Raw genomic sequence first — 27881 nt, forward strand, 5'->3', positions numbered from 1 at the left:
GTGCATCGCAAGCATTAGCATTAGCAAACCCAGCTCACAGGACGATAGAATTATTCCGGCTCCCGCCGCGGTGTACAAAGCTGAAGTGTCTGCTCGTTTTGGCTTCAACTATAAAGAAACCACTAAGGAGATCTACAAGAGTCATGTTGTTGGCAAAATAGGCCATGATAAAATCTAAAACTCGGAAAACGCATTGAATCTGAGAGCTCACTTTACATCTCGACGTCATCCGCACTGCTGAGAGTGGCGTTTCGATAGAATATGTCATATACATATGTACTGCACGCTTTCCTCTCAATAACAAAATAAACCCAACAAAAATGACAGCGGGGGCAGCAGAAAGAAAGCATATGATCATAAGCGTAATTTTGCGGGTGGGGCGGGTGGGACATGTCCCCACCACTTTTTGCCAGGGTCGATATTGTCCCCACCACTTTTTGAAACATCTCGCGGCACGGATGTATACTAATACAAAAGAAACATATCTAGTTTATTAACAATTCGTTCGTTTGTGTTAAATAATAGGCGATCTGGCGCTGGGATGTGTCGTTTTTGAAATCACGTTGAGTGCTCGTTGCCGCTGTTATCAGTGGCTCAACAGTTTTCTCATTGCGCTCGTGCACAGTGCGCAGTCTTCACACGGACGAGCGCTTCAATCTATCGATGTTGCGGCGGCAGACTCTATTCGTTTGGGTGAAATCACAAACAAAATGCACATAAACGTGTCTCTGCTCTTGATAAACAATCACTGATGAACATCTTTGGTTTTAATGAGAAAAAAATAAAATCAATAACACGAGGGTGGATCAGAACCCAGAACCTCTGGCATGCTGAACAAAAGTTCTACCTCTAGTCCATCAGGACAATCTAATATTAGATGCGGATTTACGTATTTACTGACTAATGTAAATACTTTCGAGACTAACTATATATTGTATTATAGTAGATGTAAGGACGAAAGTATTATAGGCCTATTAAACATGAGGTCTGTGTTAATGAATTTTGTGCATTTATTATTGTAATGATACACACACATGCCTGTCCCACCCACTTTTTAAAACAAAGTTACGCCACTGCATATGATCATAGCGATGTGGATGTTTGCACCAGCTCTGTTCAGCACTTCAATGAATGCACGTTCACTTTATACAATAGATTGCTTTAAAGCAAGCAGCTTTACAGTATTAAATATGAAAAAACAGTCATGCAGTCATGGAATGGACAATGACTTTCTGTTTTTAAATACTTTAGAAATTAAGAACTGCTATAATGTGAACCTTTAAAACATACACCTAAAGAATCCTGCAGTCACTTTACTATTTTCCCTTTACTTAGATTGCACAAAAAAGTGATTAGTGATATAAATAAAAATGATACTGTCTTGATTAAATAAAAGAAAGTTTTTTTGGCAGGTTTTATGCATATGGTGGTGTGTTCTTTATGAGTTTTTCCTAAAATTATATCCTCTTTCTAAAAAAGAAAAAAACAAGAAACATCACAATATATCGCCTTTCTTATAGTATCGCAATATATCACAATATATCGTATTGTAACCCCTGTATCGTGATACGTATCGTATCGCCAGAGTCTTGGCAATACACAGCCCTAGGCAATATGGACAAAGATGTTCTCTAATTAAAGCTTTATGAAATGTTTTTCTAAATACAGTAGATCAGGCATGTAGGTAACTGAATGATATATTACATAATCAACCTAAATTGCTCTTGCACAGCTGGTATACATCATAAAATTAGGTACTGTTGTGTAACAGACATTAATCGCTGGTTCAGAAATCATTCCATATCCTTTGAGCTCATGACCAAAATGAGTTAGCTCATAAAGGATACTCTGACGTAAAACTGCAGTCAAAACAAAAACAGCTCAAAACTCCACCTATTAATTACACAGAGACTTCTATAGTATAGATGCTTGCAGGTCACACCAAGTTTGGCATCGTATGTAACATTAGAAATGGGTGGAGAATTTACAGGCAGGTTAATAATGCTTGTACACACTAATCACCTAATAATACTGGTTTAAGCCTAGTTTATAGAACCACTGGATGGACCACTTATAAGTATCTGTAATATTGGGACCACATGAGCACAGCCAACAACAAGTATGCTTATTCTTACCACGAAAATACTTTACGAAAACCGAATTATAATATCGCAATACATACTAAATACCAGAGGCAGCATGGATCATCTACAGAAAGGGTTCGTTCCATATGTGCACAGCCCAAAGGAAAACTAGTTCTACTGGCTATATGGCTTGCAGAGAATGTCTCTGTGTTGTGCTGAACAGACAGCTGAACTGGATTTACTTGTTTTTCACCTGATCTGTACCTTTTCTTTACCAGCTGACAGGCCGAGAAGGACACTGAAAGTGAGACAAGCAGGGTCTTTGAAAGCATCCTGCCATGGGATCTGGGATCATACAATGCCAGAAGGCATCAAGTGTAACAGATTCCTAATATTGCTTGAGGAGCTATGAAAAATGATGTCGCTTTCCACCAAAACAAGAGGAAACAGTCTCATTGTGGACACACGCATAAGCACACACACTTATTCAAAGCAGAACCCAACCCATCCTTGTAGGCAGAAGTACGGAAGTGAGTTTCACATGCGACAACATCTACCTGCATCTCTCTGTGTGCTGTAACCATGGACACTAATGTGTGCAACTTGCAGTCTTTCACTATTATGTAAGACTAAGCCAGGTTGACATGAAAGAGTACGTTAATAATGAGTTAAATACAATAACTACAATGTGTGTAACTGGCACACTGATCTGGGAAAGTGGAAACACAATAGTGATCTCGATCCAAGCCTGTCCGGAGCCTCAATAAACACAGTGCTTAAATAAACAAATAAATAAAAAAAATGAAATAAAAGATAAGAAACTGGGTTGTAACCGGGACCAGTATCAATACATCCTGTTCAGTAGGGTTGGGACAGAGCGTTTGTTTCTGTCTAAGTGAACAAGAGATGTATGACAAACAATAGCTAAACATGACACCCAGCTGAGGGTGCTTGTCCAGTAGACCAGTCACTACATTCATGATATGTTCATAATAATAATAATAATAACAACAATAACGTGGCCATAGAATAAAAAAGTCATCTTAAAATGTGCATAAGGTGCATGCACATTCACAAATCCCTGATAAACTTAAATGTCTGTAATTCATCTAGAATGGAAAAAACATGTTTAGTAAAATTACTTATTTTTGAGTAGAAGTATTTATTTTGATCACACTGAAAAGCTTTTTGTCCGAATTTTAAGAATTTATGATGCCAATTAGGCTACATTATAAGTAGGCTACATTATAAGATTCAGTTCATGGTCACATCCATAGGTATGAGACTACAGAAAGAAGTTGAAAACAATAACACCACGCAGCGATAAGGGTGCTGGAAAACAGTTTACAAAACAGGAGCAGTTATCCCTTGTGTTTTTCTACGCGACTGTGATGAGAAATACATTTTCACTCACCATTTTTATTCGTATATTACAGCGCAGCCGATCTTCTGTTATAATCCGTTTTGTAACTGTTTATTAAAATAAAATAAACCTCTTGAAATTCTCGGTGTGATGTCACAGTCTCTTTTGGCCTCTCGTGCTGTTTAATGCCTCCTCAGGACCAGTGTTGTCGCTCCATAATAGTGTACACCGCACCGGTAAACTCGAGCGCACTGACTGTTCTGCAGTGAGCGTCTGCTCTACAAAGTTGAACTTTGTGGCTGCTGTTTGACGGAATCAAAGTGGCAAACAACCCATAAATGGAGAATTTCGTGCGTTGCCTTTGGCCAATAGGAGCGCCGCTCAGCGCGTCATTCCAAAGGGAATCCCACCAGATGATTTCGGGTGTATTAAAGCGTGTGATATATGCGCAGTGTGGCTGCGTAAAATAAATTACCGGTACTACATTACTGCAATGAACCATTAGGTAGAATACAATACAGAAATATTATGGAAGCAAATTTTATTGTTGTATGTATGTATAAAATGATGTATATGTTATCTCTATTTATGTATTTACATTTATGTATTTATGTTGATGTCACATTCTATTAAGAAAAAAAGCTTACAATAAGATGCTTTACTAGTTTAAACCCAATTTCATTTTTATATATTGGAAAAATTTGATATTTATATAAATATATTATTAATATTATTAATATTATATTTCTATAAAATTACATTCTATATCAATTCATCATATGCTATGAAATGTTCGTATTAAAATTTGACAAAAATCTTTCCCCAGCCATAACCTTGCGATCTCATATTCACATTTGAACAGCTTGTATTTCAAGGTGAACCTTTTTTGAAGAACCTTTGACAACATTTTGAGAGAAACTTGACAGATCATACACATGAACGGCAGTCAAATCCGGGCTAACAAATAAAAAGGCTTAACAAAATAATTCACTCTAATTTGTATAATATATTAAAAATAGAAAACAGAGACTTTAAATTGTAATAATATTTCACAATATTACGTTTCACATTTATGATCATATAAATGCAGCGTCACGAGCATGAGATTTCAAAAAAAAAAAAAAAAAAATCTTACCGACCATTACAGGCCATTTACAATTAAAATTTTACCTTTACAAGCCAATTACAACTGGATTATAACATTTTAAATAATTCTATTTGAGTAAGTGTATTCTGAGTAAAGCAGTAATGTATTACCCGTAACTCTATCCTTAAACCCTTTAGATCCACGGGAGGTGGAGCTGGACTAGGTCAAGCTCAAACCGAAGTCCAGAGGGGGAGCTGGACCATTATTTGGCTCTGCAGCGAGCGCCACTTGGAGAAACTCTGTGCGTGCGTGCAGGATTCCGATCATTCCAGCAGGTGGCGTTAAGAGTCCAATAATACACTCGAACTGAAATATCCATAATATGAAAACTATCTATTAATATGCATGCTTTTTTCGACATCGCAACGCACTTACGACTCATTTAAATAGTGGGCTTTTGAAATAATTATAAAGTGTGTTCTCTGCATTCGAATATACATTTCTAGCAGGCTAAATTCCAGCTCAAGGTTCACATTTTGACTCAAAAATAAATGTGTTGAAGTACTTAATAATTTTCTAATTTTAATGGACAAAATGAATATTCGTGTTTAAAAACAGAACGCTCCAATGGTCCACAGGGCTCGCCATAGGCATAGCTCACTCCTGTTTTTTTGTGGTCCAGAGCTGAAGCACGCTGCACCTCCCCATTTCGCCTTTAATAAACATGGCTGAACTGAAGACAAACGTTGAATTAGAGGACTGAGCCCGTCTGCAGCAGCACCACAGGACTCACACACACTCAAACTGTTGAATCAAGCAAGAAGACTGAACATGACGTGAATGTTTAGAGTGGGGAAACTAGCAGCAAAAGTTTGAGTTTGACAGCCGCTAACGAAGAGACTTAAGCGGGACAGACCAGATCCAGCTGAGATACTACTGCATGCATACATACCAGAGACTAAAAACTACTTTTGAATTTATGGAAATTATGCATTTAAATGCATCGTCTACTGAAGAAACCCTGGCTTTGAAGGTCTGAAGTAACCAAAAACAATTTGGCTTACATTTTTAACAGTTTTAAGACGCTTTTATATGGATTTACAGTTCGCATTTTTGTCAAATCGTCCCGTTTAAATGATGTTCTCCGGTAAACAAACGAAGCCTACTTTTAAGTCTTATCTTCCTCCACTTCAGGTGAGTGAGACACTAGCATGCTAACGACTAGCAGCTAAAGACAAGAGTAATCAGTCTCATTTATTGAACTATTATGTTAAGAAAACTGTGTCACCCCATGTGTTTGACATCTGGACGACTGGTAACCTCATACTGTAGTGCAGTCTTCTTCACTTGGTTTGATAGTGGTATATTCTGTAACTTAGGTGTCAGCTGTTCACAGTGGTTACTTTGTTGTTCAGTTAATATCTAAAAAGGACCACGGCACTACCATGTTTTCAGACATGTAGGGAAAGATGCCTCCTTTAAGAACAATGTGGATTTACTTTTAAATTGTATCATATTTAAATATTAATTACATTAAATTAAATAGCGTGTGCTATGGGCGATGCATCTGTCAATGTGTTTGTAAGGAAACCAAACGAGTAGCGATTAGCAAAGTGTCTGAAATGTACATCTATGTCATGAAATTATTGGATAATAACCCCATGAATTACATATATGATTAGTTACAATATAATAATAACAATAGCATGTTACGGGGAGACATCTTACCACAAGGGTATAATTTTATCTTTTCAGTTAAAAAAAAAAAGAAAGTTTTTACTCCACAGATCTAAAAACATTAATCTGTCCACAAATTCCCCATTAACAAATAGACACAAAACCTTTTATATTCAACATAATGCAATGTCACAAATCACTCTTTTCCAGAGACACAAAATTAATCAGTTAATCAATTTGATTGACAAGATGTTACAAATGTTGATATTGAGATGAAATGACAACTCCTTAAAAGTGTTGATATTTCATCTATGGTCAAGAGAAAAATGTAAGAGTAAAGAAGACCTAGTCAACACTTTGTCTTGTATACTTGAAAATGGTTAGGTGATTTTAAGTGTTCTTAATGTTTCACAGACGGATTCAAATAAAAGTCCTCAACTGCCCATCAAGAAACTAGAAGCAAAACTTCTACCAGGTGAGTGATTTTAAAATCTATTTACTTTGGAAAACCGTAGGTGCATCAGTCCTCTTCACAAACAACTTCACAGGGTTGGGGAGGTGTGACTTGGTAGTTGAAGATTTGGTCTGGTAATTGAATGTAGTTTCAAACTCCTGTGTCCTATTTCACAAAGCTGGTTTCTGTGGCTACCCAGGTAAGTGTGAGTTTAGTTTGAGCAAACTCTGTTTTTTTGGGTTCAAGAAGTATTCTTCGCCGTGATTTCTGGCTAACCTTCTCTGGAGCAGGTTTTATTCAGGGTTAGAGATCTGGGTTTCTGGGTAAGAGATCGCAAACCAGAACTGGGGCCTATACCATGAAGACAGTTTAGGTGGATAGCCAGGTATGTTTCAGTTTAGTTTGTGGCAAGCCTGGGTTTCAGGCACTATGAAAGTGGCTCAACTTTAAGCGATGTTCATCATTATAGTAACTTATGATTCATGGCTAACCCGGGGCCTGTACCATGATGGTAGTTGAACAAACTCAGGGTTATAGGATTAGTTTCGAGTTGACAAAACCAAACCACTCCAATCCGGCTTTGTTGGTACCATGATGCTGATCATCAACTTTCTCTGTCAACTCAGGCTTTGGTCCTGAGTTTGTGGACCATGTGCACATGAATGCGTGACATCAGTGGCAAACAGCCAATCACATGCCTTGCAACAGAAAGAAACTGTGATTCACTTCTCGCGAGAGAGCCAGCGCGATTCAAATCTCTTTTGCTGAAGGTTAAGAGATTGAAGAAAATTAAGTATTTAAACTCATTTACACTAAAGAATATACTTGTCCATGAAAGAGAACAAATAAAAGAAATGATCTTGCTCTATCAGTGCAAGTGAAACTTGTGAAGTTAGTTAATATAGTTGATAATATATAGCGATAGAGACTCAAACATGTAAGGTCACATCATATTTAAAGTTTATTTACATCTTATTTATATTACATATGATCCATATATATTAATATTCATTAAAACTAAATGCTTAATAATAACTGTTAAGCTAAAATTGCTTGTGTAATGGATTAATAATAATATAGATCATATAATAATTTTAGAAATCTTATAAATCATAAAATAATTCTAAGTAATAATCATTAAAGCCAGACAATTTCATTGTTAGATTTTTTTTTTTTTGCTATATAGTGACCGTTAATTTGGAGGAAGAGAAACTGGAGGAGTGACTTTATTGCGTTGGATGTGTCAGTGTCAGTTTGCTCACATCTGATTGGACCAATTTCGGTTTGAGATCTCTTACCCAGAACAGAACCTGGCCCGGAGCAGGTTAGCTGTGGAGCGTAAGTTACTATGGTGATGAACACCGCTAAAAGCCAAATCACTTTCATGGTACCTAAAACCCAGGATTGGCGCAAACTAATCTGAAACTTACCTGGCTAGCCAGCTAATCCGGCTTCATGGTACAGGCCGCTGGTCCGGGGCAGGTTATGTTCGAAGTGAGAGATCTCAAACTGAAATGGGACCAATCAGCTGTGAGCAAAATGAGACATTTCTGACACAATAAAATCACTCCCCCAGTTTCTCTTGCTCCAAATTAAAGATCACTACACAGTACAATAAGTTTAAAGACAAAATCATAGCAATGATTATTTATTATGATTATTTTATATGGTTTATATATTATTATATAATTTTTTACCCTTAATCCATAACACAAGCAATTTTAGTTTAACAATTATTGTTAAGCATTTAGTTCAAATGAATATAAATATATACAGAAAATAATATAAATACCATTAAGAATCAATTGGTAAAGCTTCAAAAATCACTACATGTGAGCTTACATGTTTGAGTCACTGTATACCTATATATATATATATTTCAAGGCCTGTGATTGGCTGTTCGCTACTGATGTCACGCTTTAATGTGCACACACTCCATGAACTCAGGATCAAAGCCTGAGTTGACAGAGAAAGTTGATGATACCAACAAAGCTTGGGTTGGTCTGATTTTTTTTTTTCTTTTTTTTTTCTTTATCAACTCAAAACTAATCCTATAAACCTGAGTTTGTTCAACTACCATCATGGTACGGGCTCCTGGGCTTAATCTGTTGTGAGCAAACTAACTTATATCTGACGCAGTTTAAACTAAAGTCACTCCCCCATGTATTTCGTACTCCAATATAGTTCACAGTGAAAGCATTTTAGAGACGAATTTGCCTGAATTTTGTTGCTAATTGTTTATTATATTTATTTCATATGAATTATATATATTATATCCCTAATGCATTACACATAAGCAATTCAATTTTCAATTTAATTTATTATAAATGCAAGTTTTAAAATATATAAAGCCTTTAAAAATGTTAAGCTCGTTTATAAATTATTATTAAATAAATGAAGTTGATTTGCTTGCATTAAAATAGTCAGATATTTAGTTGCAGATGTAACACATTTAGGTGCACGGTTAACCACAAGCTCTTTACAGAGAATGTTTATAGCGAGAGATTGTGAACCCGCTGAACTTGATCAAAATTCAGAGTTTGTTCAACTGTTTTGTAACAGGCCATTGAAGGAACTGGTTCTTGAAATAGGATTGATCTTGGGTTGTTGAGTTACTTTAAAACAGAAAGTGTCTTCTTTATGAAAACAAACAATTTGGTGGTTTTGCTTTTTTTGCTGTTCAAACAGCCGTATATTTTGGTACATTATGAACTAATAGATGCCTGCCTCTTCGTTTCCATAGCAATCGGTTGTCTCTGCCATTTTTTCTATTTTTACCATTGAATCACCAGTCAGCTTCAGCTATTGTGTGGTGAACATGTTCTGTGCTTCTGGCAGGAGAAAAATGTGTGTGACAGAGAGAAAAATAAACAGAAATGACGTCTCAGTCGTCTTGAGTGATCAGTTGAACGTGATATTCACAGAGGTCCTTCCTGTATACGGAACAGTATCTTATCCAACCCGTTTCCTGCACTTGTGCAGCCTCTGAATTTTTAATGCGTGGCTTCGCATAAAGAGCCTGTGATCTGACCTGGTTTGTTGTGTTTGGTTTTTGATGCCATCTGAAAAGTTTACAGAGGGTCTATGATGCACCGCTTCCCTCTAGAAGGCTTTTTTTTAATGCCACACTTCCTGATTTGTGAACTGTAAATAGAGCAAGAATGTGAGGCTAAGCTGATATTAATTTTTTTTTAAAAAGAGGTAGTTCACCCTAAAATGCAAATCATTTACTCGTCCACATAAACCTGTATGTGTTTTCTTCTTCTGCTGAAAATGAAAAGAGAACATTTGAAGAAATGTACTAGTCGCTGGTCTACATTCTGGAGCTACGTGTGTCATAAAATTATTCTCTAAATTTCACGTCTTCTAAATCTCTATGGTATCTTACATCATCAAACTTACATTATTGTTTACTGATAATCTTTTCTACTAGTGTTAAAGACCCCCTGTTGTGAAAATCAAGTTTTTAATGTTGTTTATATGTCTATGGTGTTTTTAATTTGCTTTAAGACAAACCATGTGCAAATTCATCAGACAACACCATTGTTGAGTATTTTCTTCTTAACTGTAGAGTACCAAAGACAGTCTCTCAAACACGGTTTGAAGCCGCCCGTTTCCTACCGCCACAATCTTGTAACCGAACTTGTCAATGTCCGGGCGGGGCTTTTTCTATTATTATTATTATTATTTTACTGCATCTAATGTTTTCTTGCTCTGTGGGCATTTTAACACATTGTGCACAGGAAGAAACGGGTACATACAGCAATATAGCGAGTGAATTATGTATGTTATGATGAACTTGTATGCCTTACTCCACTGACTTTCTATGATGTTTAAAGCGTGATTTTTAGAAGGCAGCTGTCTGACTCTGAGATGGCGAATGGGAACATGGTTTGTGTAACATTAGCAACACATTATTAGCTGTTTGATAACGCAGTCAAGCCAAAGGCTAATCAAATCAATTACCGTTAATGTGTTCAACATTGTAGAGAGCAATACACAAAACGCATTACCGTTCTGATACATCGACTTGTAGACAGCCCTGTATAATTTGCTCTTCCTCTTCTTCTTCTGAATCAGTTTCTGGTTCAAACATGGCTGAATTAAACCAATATTACCACTTACCATCGTGTAGAGTTTACTAAAGTTGAGCAAGTGGATCAGGTAGTCTGAGCTGGTGTGATTGAGTGGAGGCGCAGACTAATTTGCATGTTCATAACTCTGTGTATACTAAATGAAGCAAGGGTGTAGAGAAATTGTAAGGCATGAAGAAATTCTTTTCATAGGAAAAATGCATTAAAAAATGTCAATTTTTGAATATCAAAGATGAGTTTTAAGGAATAAAATTATTGACTGTGTTGTGCCAAATTCTGACCGCTGCCAGATTATTACCCCCTAGTATAATCCAGGTTTAGGATTAGGTGTGGGGTGTGGTTAGGACTAGGGGTGGGTTTTGAATTAGGCAATCAGGTACTGACTTCAACAAGGGGGGTAATAATTTGGCAGGCAGTCAAAATTCGGCACAACAACAACAAGGGAACTTTAATTTGATAATCACTGTGACCAGATCTGTGAACTGTATCAGTCCAATCGTGACTGAATCATTTAGACCAGTTTTGTGAACTGGATCAATTGAGTCATTAAAAACTATTTATATACACGCAAAAAAAAAAGCTTACATTTCATCTCTTTCTCATGAAAAGCCATTGTTTGGCTTCAGAAGATTTGGAATATAGCATATGAATCATATTGACCTCTCTTATGATTCTTTTCTAGTGCTTTTGTGTCTTGGAAACTTTAAAGGGTTAGTTCACCCAAAAATGAAAATAATGTCATTAATTACTCATCCTCATGTCGTTCCACACCCGTAAGACCTTCATTCATCTTCAGAACACAAATTAAGATATTTTTGATTAAATCCGATGGCTCAGTGAGGCCTGCATTCAAAGCAATGACATTTCCTCTCTCAAGATCCATAAAGGTACTAAAAACATATTTAAAACAGTTCATGTGAGTTCAGTAGTTCTACCTTAATATTATAAAGCGACGAGAATATCAAAATAAAACAAAATAATGACTTTTCAACAATATAATGATGGGCCGATTTCAAAACTGCTTCGGAGCTTTGCGAATCGAATCAGTGACTTGGAGCGCCAAAGTCACGTGATTTCAGCAGTATAACCGTTTGAAAGGAGATCCGAGTCACTGATTTGATTTGCAAAGCTCCGAAGCAGTGTTTTGAAATCGGCCCATCACTATATTGTTGAAAAGTCGTTATTTTGTTTTTTTGCCACACAAAAAGTATTCTCGTCGCTTTATAATATTAAGGTAGAACTACTGAACTCGCATGGACTGTTTTAAATATGTTTTTAGTACCTTTATGGATCTTGAGAGAGGAAATGTCATTGCTTTGAATGCAGGCCTCACTGAGCCATCGGATTTAGCCATCGTTTGTGTTCCGAAGATAAATGAAGGTCTTACAGGTGTGGAACGACATGAGGGTGAGTAATAAATGACATTATTTTCATTTTTGGTGAACTAACCCTTTAAAATTCTTCATTCTTTGTCATTGCATGGAAAAGAACGAGCAGTACATAGTGTCTTCCATGGAAGAAAGCAAGTCATATGGCTTTTGAATAACATGAGAGTGTGTAAATGATGATGCTGGAATTAATTTCGGATGAACTACCCTTTTAAATCGACTCTTGTGCAGAATGCAGAATTTGTTGCTTCTTTGTTATTTTAGGAGACTGTTTGTTTGATTCTATCCAATCCTGGTTTTAAAAATATGATCTGTTATTAAACCTGTTCCTGTATGTCTTATATTTACCATTGCCAAGCACACTTGCATAGGGTGTGTCCCCTTCTACCTTTAATCCTAATGTCCTGGTTCTTCTGAATGAAGGCTTCATGTTCTGACAGGTACTTTTATCCTCACAGTCTAATAACCGTAAAGCATTGCCTTTTATTCTGTGTTACCTTTCTAACCGATGCAATGGCAGATCCGATTTTTTCAAGCCATTAACAACACGTGTGTCAGCTCCAGCTTTGTGATGGCAGAGATCGTAATACAAGCAGACGGTTTCTCTGTTCCTAGAAGTGTTGGGAAATAAACAGAAAGGCTATAGTGCTGTGGCGTCTGGGGAAGTACTCTGCGTTTAGGCGTTCACTCCTTATAATTAAGCTGCACATCATGGACCTTCCCTGTTTCCAAAATAGACGTGCTATGCATTTTTTAGTTCCTCATCTGAAATTAAAACAAAACCTCCCTTGTCACTTGTGTTTTGTGGACTGTGGTGATAGCAGGGTGGCACGGTGGCACATTTTTACCAATGGTAACATTGGTAAAAATGTATGCAGAGGCTTGAATACTCTAGTGCAGAGGGTACACCAAAATATCAAGGGATAGGTTCCTTTACCACGCTTCTTATTGCCTGTTAAAATTTGGCTGTTTTTTGTTTTTACCAGGACAAGTTAATCAAGTACACAATCATTCAAAAATTAGGTTTCAGTGAAGATGATTTTTTTAATTATTTTTGTTAACTACTTTTATTTAGCAAGGACACATTACATTAAGCAAAAGTGACAGACAGTTAAAGTTACAAAAGGTTTCTATTTCAAATAAATGATGTTTCTAAAATGTATCATGGTTTCCACATAAAAAAAGCAACACAACTGTTTTCAACATTGATGATAAGAACAAAAGTTTCTTAAGCAAAATCAACTTTGCCATCACAGGGAAAAAATACATTTTAAACTATATTACAAAGGAAAGCAGTTATTTTAAATTGTTAAGCGCATAAGAGACTTTTTCCTAAAGCCTCAAACTTTTGAACAATTGTGTATGTGTGTTGTAGATTAATCTATCGAAGTGAAAACTGATAGAACTTTTTAGATATAGCTGATAGATATCTTTAAAACCTTCTGGTTCTCAAGCTTTTGAGACTACAACATCATTGTGCAATATAAAATTAGTTTTTTTTATTTATATCTCACTCACTCTTATTTGTTTTCCTGTTCTTGAATTATTTTTATGTTATTGCTGATGACTAATAAATTACAGATATTAAAGTGTTAGTTCACCCAAAAATGAAAATTCTGTCATTAATTACTCACCCTCATGTCGTTCCAAACCCGTAAGACCTTCGTTCATCTTCGGAACACAAATTAAGATATTTTTGATGAAATCCGATGGCTCAGTGAGGCCTGCATTGCCAGCAAGACAATTAACACTTCAATGCCCATAAAGCCCACTAAAGACATATTTAAATCAGTTCATGTGACTACAGTGGTTCAACCTTAATATTATGAAGCGACAAGAATACTTTTTGTGTGCCAAAAAAACAAAATAATGACTTTATGACAATATCTAGTGATGGGCGATTTCAAAACACTGCTTCATGAAGCTTCGAAGGTTTACAAATCTTGTGTTTCGAATCAGTGGTTCGGAGCGTGTATCAAACTGTCAAAGTCACGCAAACCATTGAAATTTTCAAAACACTCATGATGTAACAAAGCCTCGTTTACTGAAATCACGTGACTTTCACACTCCGAACCACTGATTCGAAAGATTCGTAAAGCTTTGAATCTTAATGAAGCAGTGTTTTGAAATTGCCCATCACTAGATATTGTTGGATAAAGTCGTTATTTTGTTTATTCGGCGCATAAAAAGTATTCTCGTTGCTTCATAACATTAAGGTTGAACCACTGTAGTCACATGAACAGTTTTAAATATGTCTTCAGTAGCTTTTTGAGCATTGAAAGTGTAAATTAACTTACTGTCAATGCAGGCCTCAATCAGCCATCGGAGTTTTTGAAAAATATCTTAATCCATCAGGAAGATGAAGGTCTTACGGGTGTGGAACGACATTAGGGTGAGTAATTAATGACAATTTATATTTTTGCGTGAACTAACTCTTTAAAATTGTTTTATTTTAAAATAAAACACAAACTAAAATCAGTCGTTTTTAAATACAGGTGAATTTCAACATCAGAAAATTATAATGTACAGAATGAAAAATAGATATTCATTTGGGCTTTTTTAATAGATTACCTTTACCAGTGCTATTAAACTAGTGTTATTAAACATTAACTTTAAGTGAGCATTAGATGGTAATCAAAGGTAATTTCGACAACATTTATACTTGCATAATGCATTCTATTTCAAAAGACCTAATGGCTTTCTATATTGTAAAAAAAACAAAAAAACAAAACTTTTTTTTTTTTAAAGTCTGTCTTTGTCATATTCTTTGGATTGTTTTAGTCCTGCATGTTGTGACATTTTAGTAGAATGTATCCATTCAGATCCTACTGACTGCTCCATTGAAATCGCTCCACCAGTCCCTACACACACATGGAAGCCTAATGGTGCCTAGTCATCTCAACAAAACATGGCCGTTGTCTCATGAATTGTCTTTTTACAAGCCCACGCACACAGCTCGCGCTCTCTCTCTCTCTTGCTCTCTCTCTTGCTCTCTCTCGCTCTCTCTGTTAGGCCTATTCTTGTTATCATGTTGCTCCGATCCATTGACGTGTAAGTTTTGCAGCACAGTGCAACAAGAGAGAATTCCTGTGCTGAACTTGATCCGACCTTAAGTACACACAGTGTCCTCCACTTGCAATATTCAGCATCTTCTGTCCCTGCTTTAGCCATAGAAACAATTTTATACTTTAGCTCTGCTTTAATTTTTGTCCACATTCAAAGCTAAGAAAAACACAACCCAAGGTGTTCTGATCAAACACGCCACCTGCCTAAACCCCCCTTTTCTAACAGGATGTAAACGGAGGAAGCCTGGTCACATGGTCATACCTAAATATTTGATGCTGTTATTTTAAGATGCAGACTGGCTTTTAAATTGACTCGGGTCTTTTAATCAAGTAGGTTTGATGTCAAGTGTGTATCATTAGAGGCATGGCTATGATGTGTGCTCTCATGCATTGTCATTTCTGAAATATACGGATATACTGTCACAGCTATCACATCTTGTAGATTTTATGTGATCAAGTTAACAATTAAAAAAAATAATCTTAAAAGTTTGGGGTTGATAATTTTTTTTTTTTTTTTTATGATTTTGAAAGAAATATTATATAGTACAATTTCAGTGTGGTGTCGTTTTGCTGCATTCATAGTGCATTTGCATTTCCTTCCCATCAGCAGTCTGGACTGATCTTCTGCTGTTTACTATTAGATCAGAGAGGATGAGCTGCTGGTTAATCCCTGTAGATTGGTGATGAGACACACATTGACATGTTGTCATGGCCATTTACAGACCAGGCTGCTTGTGGAGAGGAAGTTGTTTGAAATTTGCGAGTGGGTGTGTGCCTGTGTGAATATGTGAGAAGATGGGTTATAGAGATTGTGGCTTCATACTGAGGTCTTAAAGGGATAGTTCACCCCAAAATGAAAATCATCCTATGATTTACTCACCCATCTTTTTTCAGACAAACACAATTGGAGTTATATTAAAAAAAATATCCCGGCTCTTCCAGACTTTATAATGGGAGTGAATGGCGCTCATGATTTTGAAGCCCAAAAAAGTGCATCCATCATAAAAGTAATCCATATGGCTCCAGGGGGTTAATAAAGGCCTTCTGAAGTGAAGCGATGGGTTTTTGTAAGAAATATATCCATAGTTACAGCTTTATAAACTATGATAACCAACTTCCGTAAACATCCGTACGCAAGTCGAGTTGCGGCGAAAGTGTAACTTCTGACCCAATGCTATCGATTTTTTTTTATTATTTTTTTCTTCGTTCCCCCCCCCCCTCTTCTTCTTTCAGCAGATGAACGATAAGAACATTGACAGCCAATTAGAATCCATCCTGCTTTAAAGAGTTAGAGCATTTAAAGCTGCAGGCGATTAAAAATTATATTGTCTGTTGGCGTGGATAATAATATAGTTATAGTTATAAAGATTAGTTATCGTTCTTGTTGTGAACAGGTCTTTTGGACATATTCACACTAGGAACGGTTGCCTTGTATCGAACCCGAGCACGAATGTGCCCCCCACCCACTCCCCCGATGGCCTAGACTCACACTGCACTTTAGTGTTTGAAGAAAACAGGAAGAAATGTGCTCTCCCTAATAGATTGTTTAATAGATTTATCACTTATGCAACGATTTTAACGTAATTATACTGCATGCATGTATCGTAAGATTGTTACGGAGACAGCTGACTTTAAGGAATTTGCAGCTTTACATGCAAATTACAATTACTCTTCATCAATAAGGTGAGAGCCAGACCTGTTATAAATGTAAATATATTCAAATGAATTTAAGTGTACTTTCCAAGTAGTAAAAGATGATGTTTGTTGTAATGATGACAGTAGTGCACATACAAGTAGTAGATGTTCCATTATCAGTTAGCAAACTATCTAATGGTTAAATATGCAAGTAGTGGTGGATGTTTAGAATTTTGTGAATGATGACATTCAGAATCTTCAGAAAACTACAAGCAGGTGCAGTCAAACTAATTATTTTTCTCAGAAAATCAGCTGGCTGAACTACTTTTTTTAAATGGCTTGACGTTTAGTGAAGTGTTCACCAATATTTTCCCTGAGATGCAAATGCTTTTGCAGGGCCCAACCTCCATTTTAGCTAGTCTGCATCATGCCCTACTGTAACCCCTGACAATCTCAGCTGTGAGACGAACACTGCTCACCACACTCACACACAAAGTGCTGGAGTTTGTTTACTTCCCGCACTCTTTCTCTCAGCAACTTGATTATTCTTCTCCAGTATACACACATCTCTGTTCATTTTTGCCTCTTAATGTGTCTGAATGGTCTTTAGAGCGAAAAGAGGAGGAAGTGCTATGTTTAGAATGAAGCAATGTGGGTTTCTTTATTTCCATGTGTGTGTCTTATGTGTAGAGTTCAGCCAGCGACGGAAGAGATGTTGGCTGTAGCCCACAATTTTAAACAGAATTAGAAATGTGTGTCTTGATCATTTTGACTACTCAAGTTCTGTTTTTTTTCTTCTGTTCTTAAATGGTTTATGTACATTTAATAACAATGTTAAATCTTTAAAATAAATATCCATTTTCCACACTGTACATTTTGATGCAGTGATGCCTAAATTCATTTGTAGCATTTAAAACAATTGATTTTAGTTTTTAGTGTACTTTTTTTAATATATTTGAACACAATAGTAAAGAATTGTAGTATTGGCTATTTATTGGTTATCTGCCATAGCGTATAAATATTATCTATATATATACGTAAGGAAGAATTGACGACGGGCTGTTGAATTCTTAGAAAATAATGCACACCCGAGGTGTTAATGCGGCGTGACGTGTGCAATATTTTCTAAGAATTCAACGGCCCGGAGTCAATTATTCCACTTATACTGCGGTTACCACACCTCAAGACACTGTTCCGATGTTGTATTTCAAGACATTTGTCAGGTTTTTGTCCCTAAAACACTCTTGTGTGTGGGACTAATTTCTTACACATCTCATCCCAAAGCCTCCGTTGCTAATTCCAAAACGTCATTTCAGAACTAGTAACGAAGGCTTGAGCCTTTATAGCAGAATACCGTTGATAGAGTTATTAACACAGTTGAGAGAGAGAGAGAGAGAGAGAGAGAGAGAGAGAAAATATGCATATGTGAATTAGCCTACCCGAGTCTGTGCCTCTCTCACCGCAGCAGTGTCTCTACTAATAGCGAAACTGAGTTTATCTACCTCAAGAACCGCACAGTTATTACCTCACTGGTGAGAAATGTCATGTAACTTTTAAGTTGCTAAACTATTTTACTGATTAATTCGTCAGAGCAGCGCTGACAAAACGTTTCTGTGCGAGTGTGTGTCCGTACTATACAGTACGTGTGTACGTTTGAAAGGGAGAGAGAGCGGGAGAGAGTATGCACTTTCAGGACACGAAACGTATTTTTTGGCAAAAAACATGACAATAATTTGTCGTTTTCATCCTATTGTTTATTTATTTGCTTGGTCGTGTCGATGTGGGTTTTGTTTCTTTTGCGGTTGTAGGCTGTAGGACCTATTGAAATTACTGAAATCATTTGGCGAAGTGATATGGAACTGTAGTGTGGTCAAGACCTAACATAATTGCACACCTTAGAACGTTAGTCAACCAATCAGTTGATTCGAGCATTCAACAGTCCCCTGTAGAATAAATATACAATAAATGATTAGTCTATCTTCCAAAATTTAATATTTGTGCATTCTTAATTACTTTGATGTCAGAGCAACTATGTACACGTGCCCATCCCTAGTTAAGGCCCGTTCACAGCAAGAACGATAACTATAAACATATATAACTATATATTTGCCTCCACACCAACATTCTGTCAATGTCGCGTTCTGTTTACTCTAAGCGTGCTCTGCAGTTATGTTGTTTGCCATTTTAATTGCTCAAGCTCTTTAAAGTCGGGTGGATTCTATTCAGCTGTCAAAGTTTTTTATTGTTCACTTTGTCACACTATTCACTGGCACCAGTGAGTATTATTAGTGCAAACAAAATGTCTCTGTCCCAAAACCTTGTGTTTCTGTATCCTGAAAGCCTATGTTGGTTCCTCGTACACCTGCCTTTGAACTCTGAACTTATCCTGTTTGTGAAAAAAAAAAAAAAAAAAAAAAAAAAAAAGAGAATGTTCAGGTCTCTCAGCATGCATGTGCACACTCGGTACATGGTAAAAGTTTATGTGACTGTTTAGTCAGCACAACAGGTCATTGCTTTTAATAGGGCATCATTTTAAAACCAACATGAAAGGAGAGTCACAGTAGCTTCTCAGGAGAGAGTTTCCCCTGGAAGGCCATTATGAAGGGGGCGGGGCTCAAGTGTGCGTTACAGAAGTTGCTCTGAACTCTTCCTGTGTGGAGAGTGCAAAATCTAATATGACCCTGCTTGTGTATTGTGAAGGAACTGTAGTGATACAGCTTGTTTATTTAGCACCCAGAAGTGGTTGATCGCATACGATACATGTCTCACAGTAATAGTTTAATTCATGTCTGTTTAGCTCTTGAAAATTTGGGTTGTGAGATAAAGATATGGATGCATGTTGTAGCTGAGTAGAACAAAACAAATCAATGGTACATGTTAAATACAAGCACCAACATTTCCTTTTAACATATATGTTAAAATATAAAAATTGTGCAATTTTTGTCCCTTTTTCTTGCTCTAAATCTCACTTCCTTGTTCCTGCTTTACAGGTGAAATAGTTGTGAATGAGGCAAACTTTGTAAAGAAATGCATCAGCACAGAAAGTTGTCAGGATGACCTCTGGGGGAAACTTGTCTGTACCAACTTCAAGGTTTCCTTCATTACCCACAATTCCTTGCCACGACAGGTAAGCTCAGACTTCTCTGAAAGTCAGTACTTTGACTGCCTTGATTTTGAAGCGTATTGCCTGAAGACAAATTTATATAAAGCAGCCTCACAGCGACAATAAGCAGTGATTATAATATGGATTATTATTATACGCTTACAAAACATGGTTTTAGTTTATAATATTGCATATTTTATTGAATAGTATCACAACTTATAAAAAAAAAAAAAAAAAAAGATTAGCTTTTTCTGTTTGGTTAATTTTTTGTTTTATTTATGAAATGTACCTGATGATTAACATAACATGCTAGTGTGTGAATTTTAGAATACAAGTGTGTGAATTTTATTTAGCTTATTTAGCTTGTTCAGCTGTTTTCAACGTGTAGTGGAAAATAATTAACCTTCTAGCCCAGAAACTTCTTCTGTAGTTAAAGAAAAAAAGACTCTTTTCAAGGTCTGAATGTAGGCATAGGATTGTGGGCATGTAGTCTAGCATTTATTCTCCATAACTTGTTGGTGAGAATTAGAAAATTAATCTACACAGCTGAGCAAAACAAATCAATTGTCTTTCTATTGGACTACAATTTTAATATATTGGTTATTTATATTTATTTATTACTGAGCATGACAAAGCCACAGTGATTAAACATTTTGGGGAAATGAACCTACTAGTGACATACAGTACATATACTGTAGTTGACTCATTAAACTGCAATAAAACAAAAAAAAAAAATACAAACTTTAAGTTTGAGGAAACAGGTCTGCATTAGATACACAAACATATTGGTGAAATAGTTTACAGTTTTATAATTTATACAATATAATACAGTTCTGTTTAGGGCTGCATGATTTGGAGAAAAAATCTAATTGCGATTTTTCTGGTTAAAATTGCGATTTGCGATTTAAAATGTGATTTTATAAAACAAATGAGAGAAAAAAAAAAAAAAAAAAAAAAATATATATATATATATATATATATATATATATATATATATATATATATATATATATATATATATATTTTTTTTTTTTTTTTTTTTTTTCTCATTTGTTTATATATAAACAATACCAGGCTTGTTTTGCTTGTTTGTAGAGCCGCACAATTTGGCCCGAAATTTTGTGCTAATATATTATTTTGACTAATTATTTTTATTATTATTATTGTCATTATTGCTAAATAAAAATATTAAACCAAATAAGAAATACTACTGTTGTAATAACTTTCATTATTAAAGTATTTAGCATTAGTATTTAATTATAAATATAACTATAACAATTAGAAAATAATATTTAAAACTTGTATGACAAAATGTGGGGTTACCTGTTAACATGCAAGCAGTATGTCTATAAATCATTAGAAAGGTCTAAGGATTTATTATCAAATATTATATTATTATGATAAAAATCTGTCTCAATAATTTCTTTATTTTTGTCAGGAAGTATGCAAAATCAAAAATGGAGTCCATGTATTTAATATGAACTACGTGCCTCTTATGCATCCACTGTGGGAAAAAAAACGTACGTACACTTATGTACGCTGGAGAAAAACATATAGATTATATGTTCCCCTCAAAGTTCTTTAGAGAGAGGAATTATTTTTTCTATTTTTACCCTGAATAGGACTGAGTGAGCTTTACTTGGCGCTAAACATGTCTGTTTCATACTGGACGCCGGAGGGCGCCCTTGAGCAGATACTCCAAATATACACAATATAACAAACGCTGTTCCAGAAAATCCCTAGTGGGCATCAAGCTATCGCTGTGACTGAATAAAAAGAAGGTAGAAACGCTTTGATTGATTAAACATGAATAAAATAAACAGACGACTACAACAATACATGGTTTATATGTTTTCTTCAAGACTTCTCGGGTATTTCCGTAATAATAAAGTATATTTTTAATCCAATGCTAATCAAAATGCTATTTCAAACACTCAACTGACGTTATGAAGTGAGTTTGGAGTAAAAACACATTAAATGTTGTCTTTTGTTAGAAAAGAAGTTCATAAAGGCTTCTCATGTTTGGAAAATTTGTATATTTGACGTGTGTTGCTTTTTCTAATGCAGTGCTCTCAGATGGAGCGTCATTTACTACTGATCCCAGAGCAGCTCTTCACTAACACGCTGTGTGCATATTTATAGCATTAAAATCATAATCGCACTAAGCCAAATCGCGATTTCGATTCGATTACGATTAATCGTGCAGCCCTAGCTCTGTTTATATTGGTGTCAAGGAGCATAACTGTGGCATATAAGGAGGGAAATGCATTTCATACCCTCTCTTTCAGACCATGTTATGCAAAAGAATCCAAAGAGCAGTGAAAGTGCTGCACATATTAACCTCTATAGTCACTCCTTGCTGTTAAGCAGCTCTCAAACAAGTTAAACTTTAATAATCTCCCTCAGTCAACCTATGATCATCAGCTGATTTACTAAGGAAAGAAGGTGAATTGTTACAGTCTTTAAAGCTAATACAGGTCACCCATTACATTTGTTCATATGCAGGCCAGCCATAGCTCATTAGGTTCTCTTTGCAGGATAATGTCAACAAAAAGATTAGCAAATGAATCAAAAATAATCCTTTTTTATTATTATTGTTTACAGAAATTCCAGTGCACCCACCGCCTCTTGGGCGAGCATGATATCCCGCTGGCTTGCGTGGAGCAGGTAGTAACAGGTAATTCAACAGCACGTGAACACACTTCACTATGCTTAGCAACACCTGCAGACCACGTGCCTCTCTTCAGGCTTTTTTCTGCTGCTGTTTTCTACCATCAAGTAAATGATTATCAAAGATCAGCTTAGCACTTGTATTGTACACACTACAGAGGAAAGTATTACGGCTCGACTGAACAGGATTTCTCTAGCTTTTTTGAAACAAGGACCCCTTTCACAACCTCAAACTGTTATTGGATCCTCCCACACAATACAGCATTGTGAATGACATAATCAAATCAGTTTCCTGCACTTGCACTCATCTTTGCAATACCACGTTTCATTACAAGAGATTTTGTATATTCTAATAATTTTATGATATTGTATTTGATGCAGATAGTAAGTGTCCAATGTGTGGTTGTTGAAATTCGCAAACAGTCGTCCATTCCCTTAAAAGTATGTCATTTTTTAAAAATGTATGTGTTTTTTCTCTTCAAATTATAGTTTGTGAAGTTGTGATTCAACTCAGAGCTAATTTGGTTTGGTTCAAAGCTTAAATTGTTTTAATTTAAAGAAAATTAAAATGATTGGGAAAAATACTTCCATCACCCAATCCTGAAAAAGTGAACGATCTTTGCTGTGCTTGACATGTTTTGCACTGAGATCTTTGTTCTCAATTTTCCACAATTTCGATCAAAAATTTTCCACGGATGCCCTGGCTATTTGAGATGAATGCCCAAGGCTCCACAGACCCCAATTTGAGAAACGCTGCTCCATGAAACTCCAGCCATGCTTTTATTCTTTTAATAGCCTAAATGAAAATGTTTTGAGGCACCTCAGTGGTCTGACCCTATACAGCTTTATATAGAATGTCTCCTTGCATGTTGTCCCTGTCGCTCTCTCCTTTCTCCTCTTTTTCAGTGCCAGCAAATGTTTTTAAACAGTCGTTGGTTTCCTTCTTTTTAAACTTAGGTTGTTCTCCATCTCTCTTTCGGTAACACTTTATTTCAGTGGTCCACTTTAGACATTTTACTAACTATAAGTAACACTGCAAGTACATCAACTAACTGTCATTAGAGTATTAGTAGAGTATTAGTAGACTGTCTGCTTAATATCTGCTAACACTTTATTTTGATGCTCCCCCAACAGACATTCATCTCACGCTAACCCTAATTTAACAGTGTACTAATACTGTTATGAGAGGTAGTTGACATGTAGTTGCAAAGTTACTCCTAGCTAGTAGAATGTCTAAAGTGGACCACTAAAGTGGATCACTACTCAGTTTATTATCTGTGTGTCTGTTACCTTTTTTCCTTTTTGTAAACTGCTACAGCATTTGTATCAACATAACAAAAAGGATCATGTGTCCTAGATAAATGACTGTAACCCTGTTCGCTTGGATTTTTACACCAGCAATGCGGGTCAGTCGTGACAGTGTAGCATAGCTGCAGAACCTGTTTGGGTGGCTGTTTTTAGCATAGCTGTAGATGAGCTCATCCAGCCAGACTGCAGCCTGAGCCCGGCCACGATTAATCTTGTTTGTGTTAGATCCTTGCACTCCCCTCATTGCTGACTTAGCCCCCCCCAAGTGTTGAATTGCTGTGCTAAACAGATAGAGCATGAAGCCTAAACCCCCCTCCCTTTTTTCACTCTGTCTGTCTGTGTGGATTCAACAAAAGACCTTTATAAGAGATTCAGGCTTGGAAAAAAACACTCTCTTTGAGGCTTCAATTTGTCAGTAAGGCACACGGAGTGACCCCTGCAGTCTGGGATAGTGCCCTTGGAGGCTGTCTATACTGTATTAATTACATGACTGAAAGCTCATTTTGAACCGAATCCAACAGACCTTATCTGCTCATATTTGTTTCTAAATGTAATGTACAGTAGTCTAATTAGAATACATGTAAAAGTATAATGATTGTGAGTGTGAAATTGCTTTTTAATACACAAGTTCTGCTAACCTGAAGTTAATATGAGCGTTTCCTCTTTCGGTCCATTGGAGGATGTACATACTTGGCTAGAGGAACTCCTCTTATGATAAAAATATTATCATGTTCTCTGGAACTCTAAATGTTGAAAATGGAAAAGTGGTCTGAATTACCACTTCTTTGGTATTTACTTTATGTAAAGAGAACTGCCTAAAATATCAGTTTATTTTATTTGTTACTTTTAGACCTGGTCATGATTTCTTGTGCCTTCAGACTGTTTGTCTGAATATTATGTAATACAGATTGCACATAATGCAGATTATACTCTCCCTGCTCACTAGCACATGTACTATCCAATAGTGATATTAGTAAACTTGGCAGTTAAGTACACATTCTCTGACACATGGTGTTGTAGTGTTACAGTGTTGTGCAAATGGCAGAAGTTCCCCACTTCTGGCAAGTCTTCCTCTTGCCACAATATTGTTTTCCCATCTTCTCCCCATCATTACCTGTTCTCTCTCTCTGTTACTACCAGTAATGGTTACAAAATCCAAATAAGATTGTTTTGTGTGTTTTTTTTATTTTATTTTTTTATATAGTGAATGAAGTTAAGGGGAAGCAGAAGATTTTAGGATCCAATCAGAAGCTGAAATTTAACCCTACTGAGCTTATCCTCTACTGCAAAGACTTCCGCATCATCCGATTCCGCTTTGATGAAGCTGGACCCGAGAGTGTTAAAAAGGTACAACAAACACACACACACACACACACACACACACACACACACACACACACTTGTTTTGCTATCTTAGTGAGGACATTCCATAGGCGTAATGGTTTTTATACTGAACAAACTGTACATTCTATCCCACTACATTACCCCTACCCCTAAACCTACCCATCAAAACATTCTGCATTTTTAATAAAACATTGTTTAGTGTGTTTTTGAAGCTATTTTAAATATGAGGACTCATGAAATGTCCTCATAAAACATGTTTACGTCGTAATACCAGTGTAATACCCATGACATCGGACTTTTTCACAAGAATTGGAAATCACGGGATGCGGGGTAAAGTTAGTTCCGCTATGGGTCTACGGCTATTACACTGATATGCTCTCTTCTCAGATATCCCTTCTTACCTTTTCTGTTTTGTCTGTTTTCCAAGTTGCTGTTGTATAGTCTACAAAGAAATTATTTTCTACTTGTTTGTAGCTTATACGGCCTCTCAAACTTGCTCAAATTTACCGGCAGGTGGATTTATTTTACCAGCTGTCATACAGTATAGGCTACGCAGCTACTCATTCAGCAATTCCCCTGATCGTATCGCGTACGACAAAACATTATTTATATAATTTATTCATTAAAAAAAATTAACTCCCAATATATACTTCAATGGGGGATATAAAGTCGTGAGATACATAATATTGTCGTGTTTAATACGTTTTAAAAATATATAGCATGTATTAATCTCATATGGCATTACATCCCACATTCAAGCATATGTTATAACTAATCCTGATCGATTAAAATGATTAAACTAAGACATAATTAATTTCCAACACCACACTGTACACAACTATCAGTCTTTGCAGTAATGTTGCAACAGCACAATAATACTGTGCATAATACACACTTTAAGATGATGACGACAGGAAAATATGAGTAAGAGATGACTGAAGTGTTTATATATATCCAGAAATATCCAGGATGCGAGCGGTCCTGTTTCATGAATCAGAGGATCAGGCTTGCGTGATGGGGGAGCTGCCAGCTGATCATTTCCCCAGCACGTCGCGAAAAACACTCTATACATCCCACTGTGCATACTATCCACCCTAAATAGTACTGAATATTACTAATGTCACATAGACTACTATTTAGGATGGATAGTATGCACGTTGAGACGCAGGCACTGTCTTTACAGCACATGGAGCGCGATAATGCACAGTTACGCCAAACAGACATGAAGAATATAACCAGTTTAAGCGCCATCACTTCAAATTATTTATTAAATTTAGCTCTTAATGAGAGCTCTGTAGTCTCAACAATAATTCACCCAGACCGTTCAAACATTATCATGACATTTATTTCGTAAAACGACTTTGATTCCCAAGCTGGTTCTGATCGAGGCTCGGCTGTTTATCACTGTAACAGGAAAAACTTTTACCCAGCGTGGATAATTCCGGAAGCCAAAAATCCGGAAGTGTGAAGTAGGCCTATTTATACAAATTTGTGTCCTCATAAATCATGAAAACAAGCACACACACACACACACACACACAAACAACAAAATAACTAGCCTCACAGCCTCTTGCACCCAAACACACTCACACACCTCCGTGTTCCAGGCGCTTTTGGATTAGTCTGAGAGAGGATTAAGAGCTAATGGGTTTGACTGCAGCCCCTGCTGAATGTTTTTTTTTTTTTTTTTTTTTTCCCTAAAGTAAAATTTGTAAACAAGTATGAGAAATTACTGCATGTTATTGGATCCCCTCCTGGAATTAAGTGGATTTATGATTTGTATTAATTACAGTCAGTGCTCTGCCTTTTGTGTATGCGGGTTTATGCACACATTTAGCCTCGACCATTTTTTTGTCAGTGTCCCACTTAAGCAAGGATCTTTTCCTAGAACTGTAGGCCTGTGGTGTTTCAGGAAGTCTCTTCTCTCGTCTTCTCCCCTTCCCTACTGAGAGGTTGTAGGATGAGGGGATTATAGTTTGTCTCCTTACCTAGACAGCGCTGCTTTCATCCACCTTTTTTGTCTGGTGGACACTGATCCTACTGCAAACCAGTGGCATGCGGTAGATTCTGAAATTAACAGAATCCTGTTTAATTTCCGAAATAAAGTGTATATTGAATCCCATTTACCTTATATTTTTAATATTGCTTCAAAATATAATATAACAGTAACACAGTCAGTAACAATTCAATTTGTTGTTTGGCTATAATTATTAAAGGCATTATTCATCCAAAAATGACAATTCTGCCATCATTTACATTTTTTTTCTTCTGTGGAGGATAATGAAGATATTTTGAAAATTTATTTATTTTTTATATACGATAGAAGTCAAAATGGTTTGGTTACAGAGATTCTTCAAAACATCTTATTTTGTGTTCTGCAGATCTGAATTTTCATTTTAAGGTTAACTTATCCCTTTAATAATTACCTTCTATTCAAATCATTAATCATGAACTCCTGTGTAAACATTTAATTTAACCAAACTTTGTGGTTAAAAACTTACTCTAAGATCATTTTAAGTTCATTTCAATTTGCATGGGAATTTCATTGGTAATGTTTAAATGGCTGAGTTGTTTACTTTGTAGTCAGTCCATTCATTTCCATCAGTTTT

The 27881-nt window shown here is 36.1% G+C and overlaps 2 protein-coding genes across 8 annotated transcripts in view; one reads left to right on the forward strand and one right to left on the reverse strand.

The window, feature by feature from the left end:
• myo1ea (myosin IEa) overlaps positions 1 to 3765 on the reverse strand; it is a 54549-nt gene extending 50784 nt beyond the window's left edge. For 4 of the 6 annotated variants that reach the window (XM_051899898.1, XM_051899896.1, XM_051899894.1 and 1 more), the window contains exon 1: positions 3499 to 3764. In XM_051899898.1, coding sequence (XP_051755858.1) covers positions 3499 to 3501 — 3 coding nt within the window. In that variant the 5' untranslated portion in view covers positions 3502 to 3764. Of the gene's footprint in view, positions 1 to 3498 lie in introns of all 6 variants that reach the window. The other 2 variants (XM_051899895.1, XM_051899893.1) reach the window with 1 other exon arrangement.
• Positions 3766 to 5188: 1423 nt separating this feature from the next.
• The window catches only part of mtmr10 (myotubularin related protein 10), a 37597-nt gene continuing 14904 nt past the window's right edge, over positions 5189 to 27881 (forward strand). The window contains exons 1-5 of one of the 2 annotated variants that reach the window (XM_051899111.1): positions 5189 to 5728; positions 6626 to 6686; positions 19838 to 19974; positions 22555 to 22627; positions 25133 to 25275. In XM_051899111.1, the coding sequence (XP_051755071.1) occupies positions 5669 to 5728; positions 6626 to 6686; positions 19838 to 19974; positions 22555 to 22627; positions 25133 to 25275 (474 nt within the window). In that variant the 5' untranslated portion in view covers positions 5189 to 5668. The remainder of the gene's footprint in view (positions 5729 to 6625; positions 6687 to 19837; positions 19975 to 22554; positions 22628 to 25132; positions 25276 to 27881) is intronic. The other variant, XM_051899109.1, reaches the window with a different exon arrangement.

Source organism: Ctenopharyngodon idella, chromosome 7, assembly GCF_019924925.1.
Source record: "Ctenopharyngodon idella isolate HZGC_01 chromosome 7, HZGC01, whole genome shotgun sequence".
Taxonomy (NCBI): domain Eukaryota; kingdom Metazoa; phylum Chordata; class Actinopteri; order Cypriniformes; family Xenocyprididae; genus Ctenopharyngodon; species Ctenopharyngodon idella.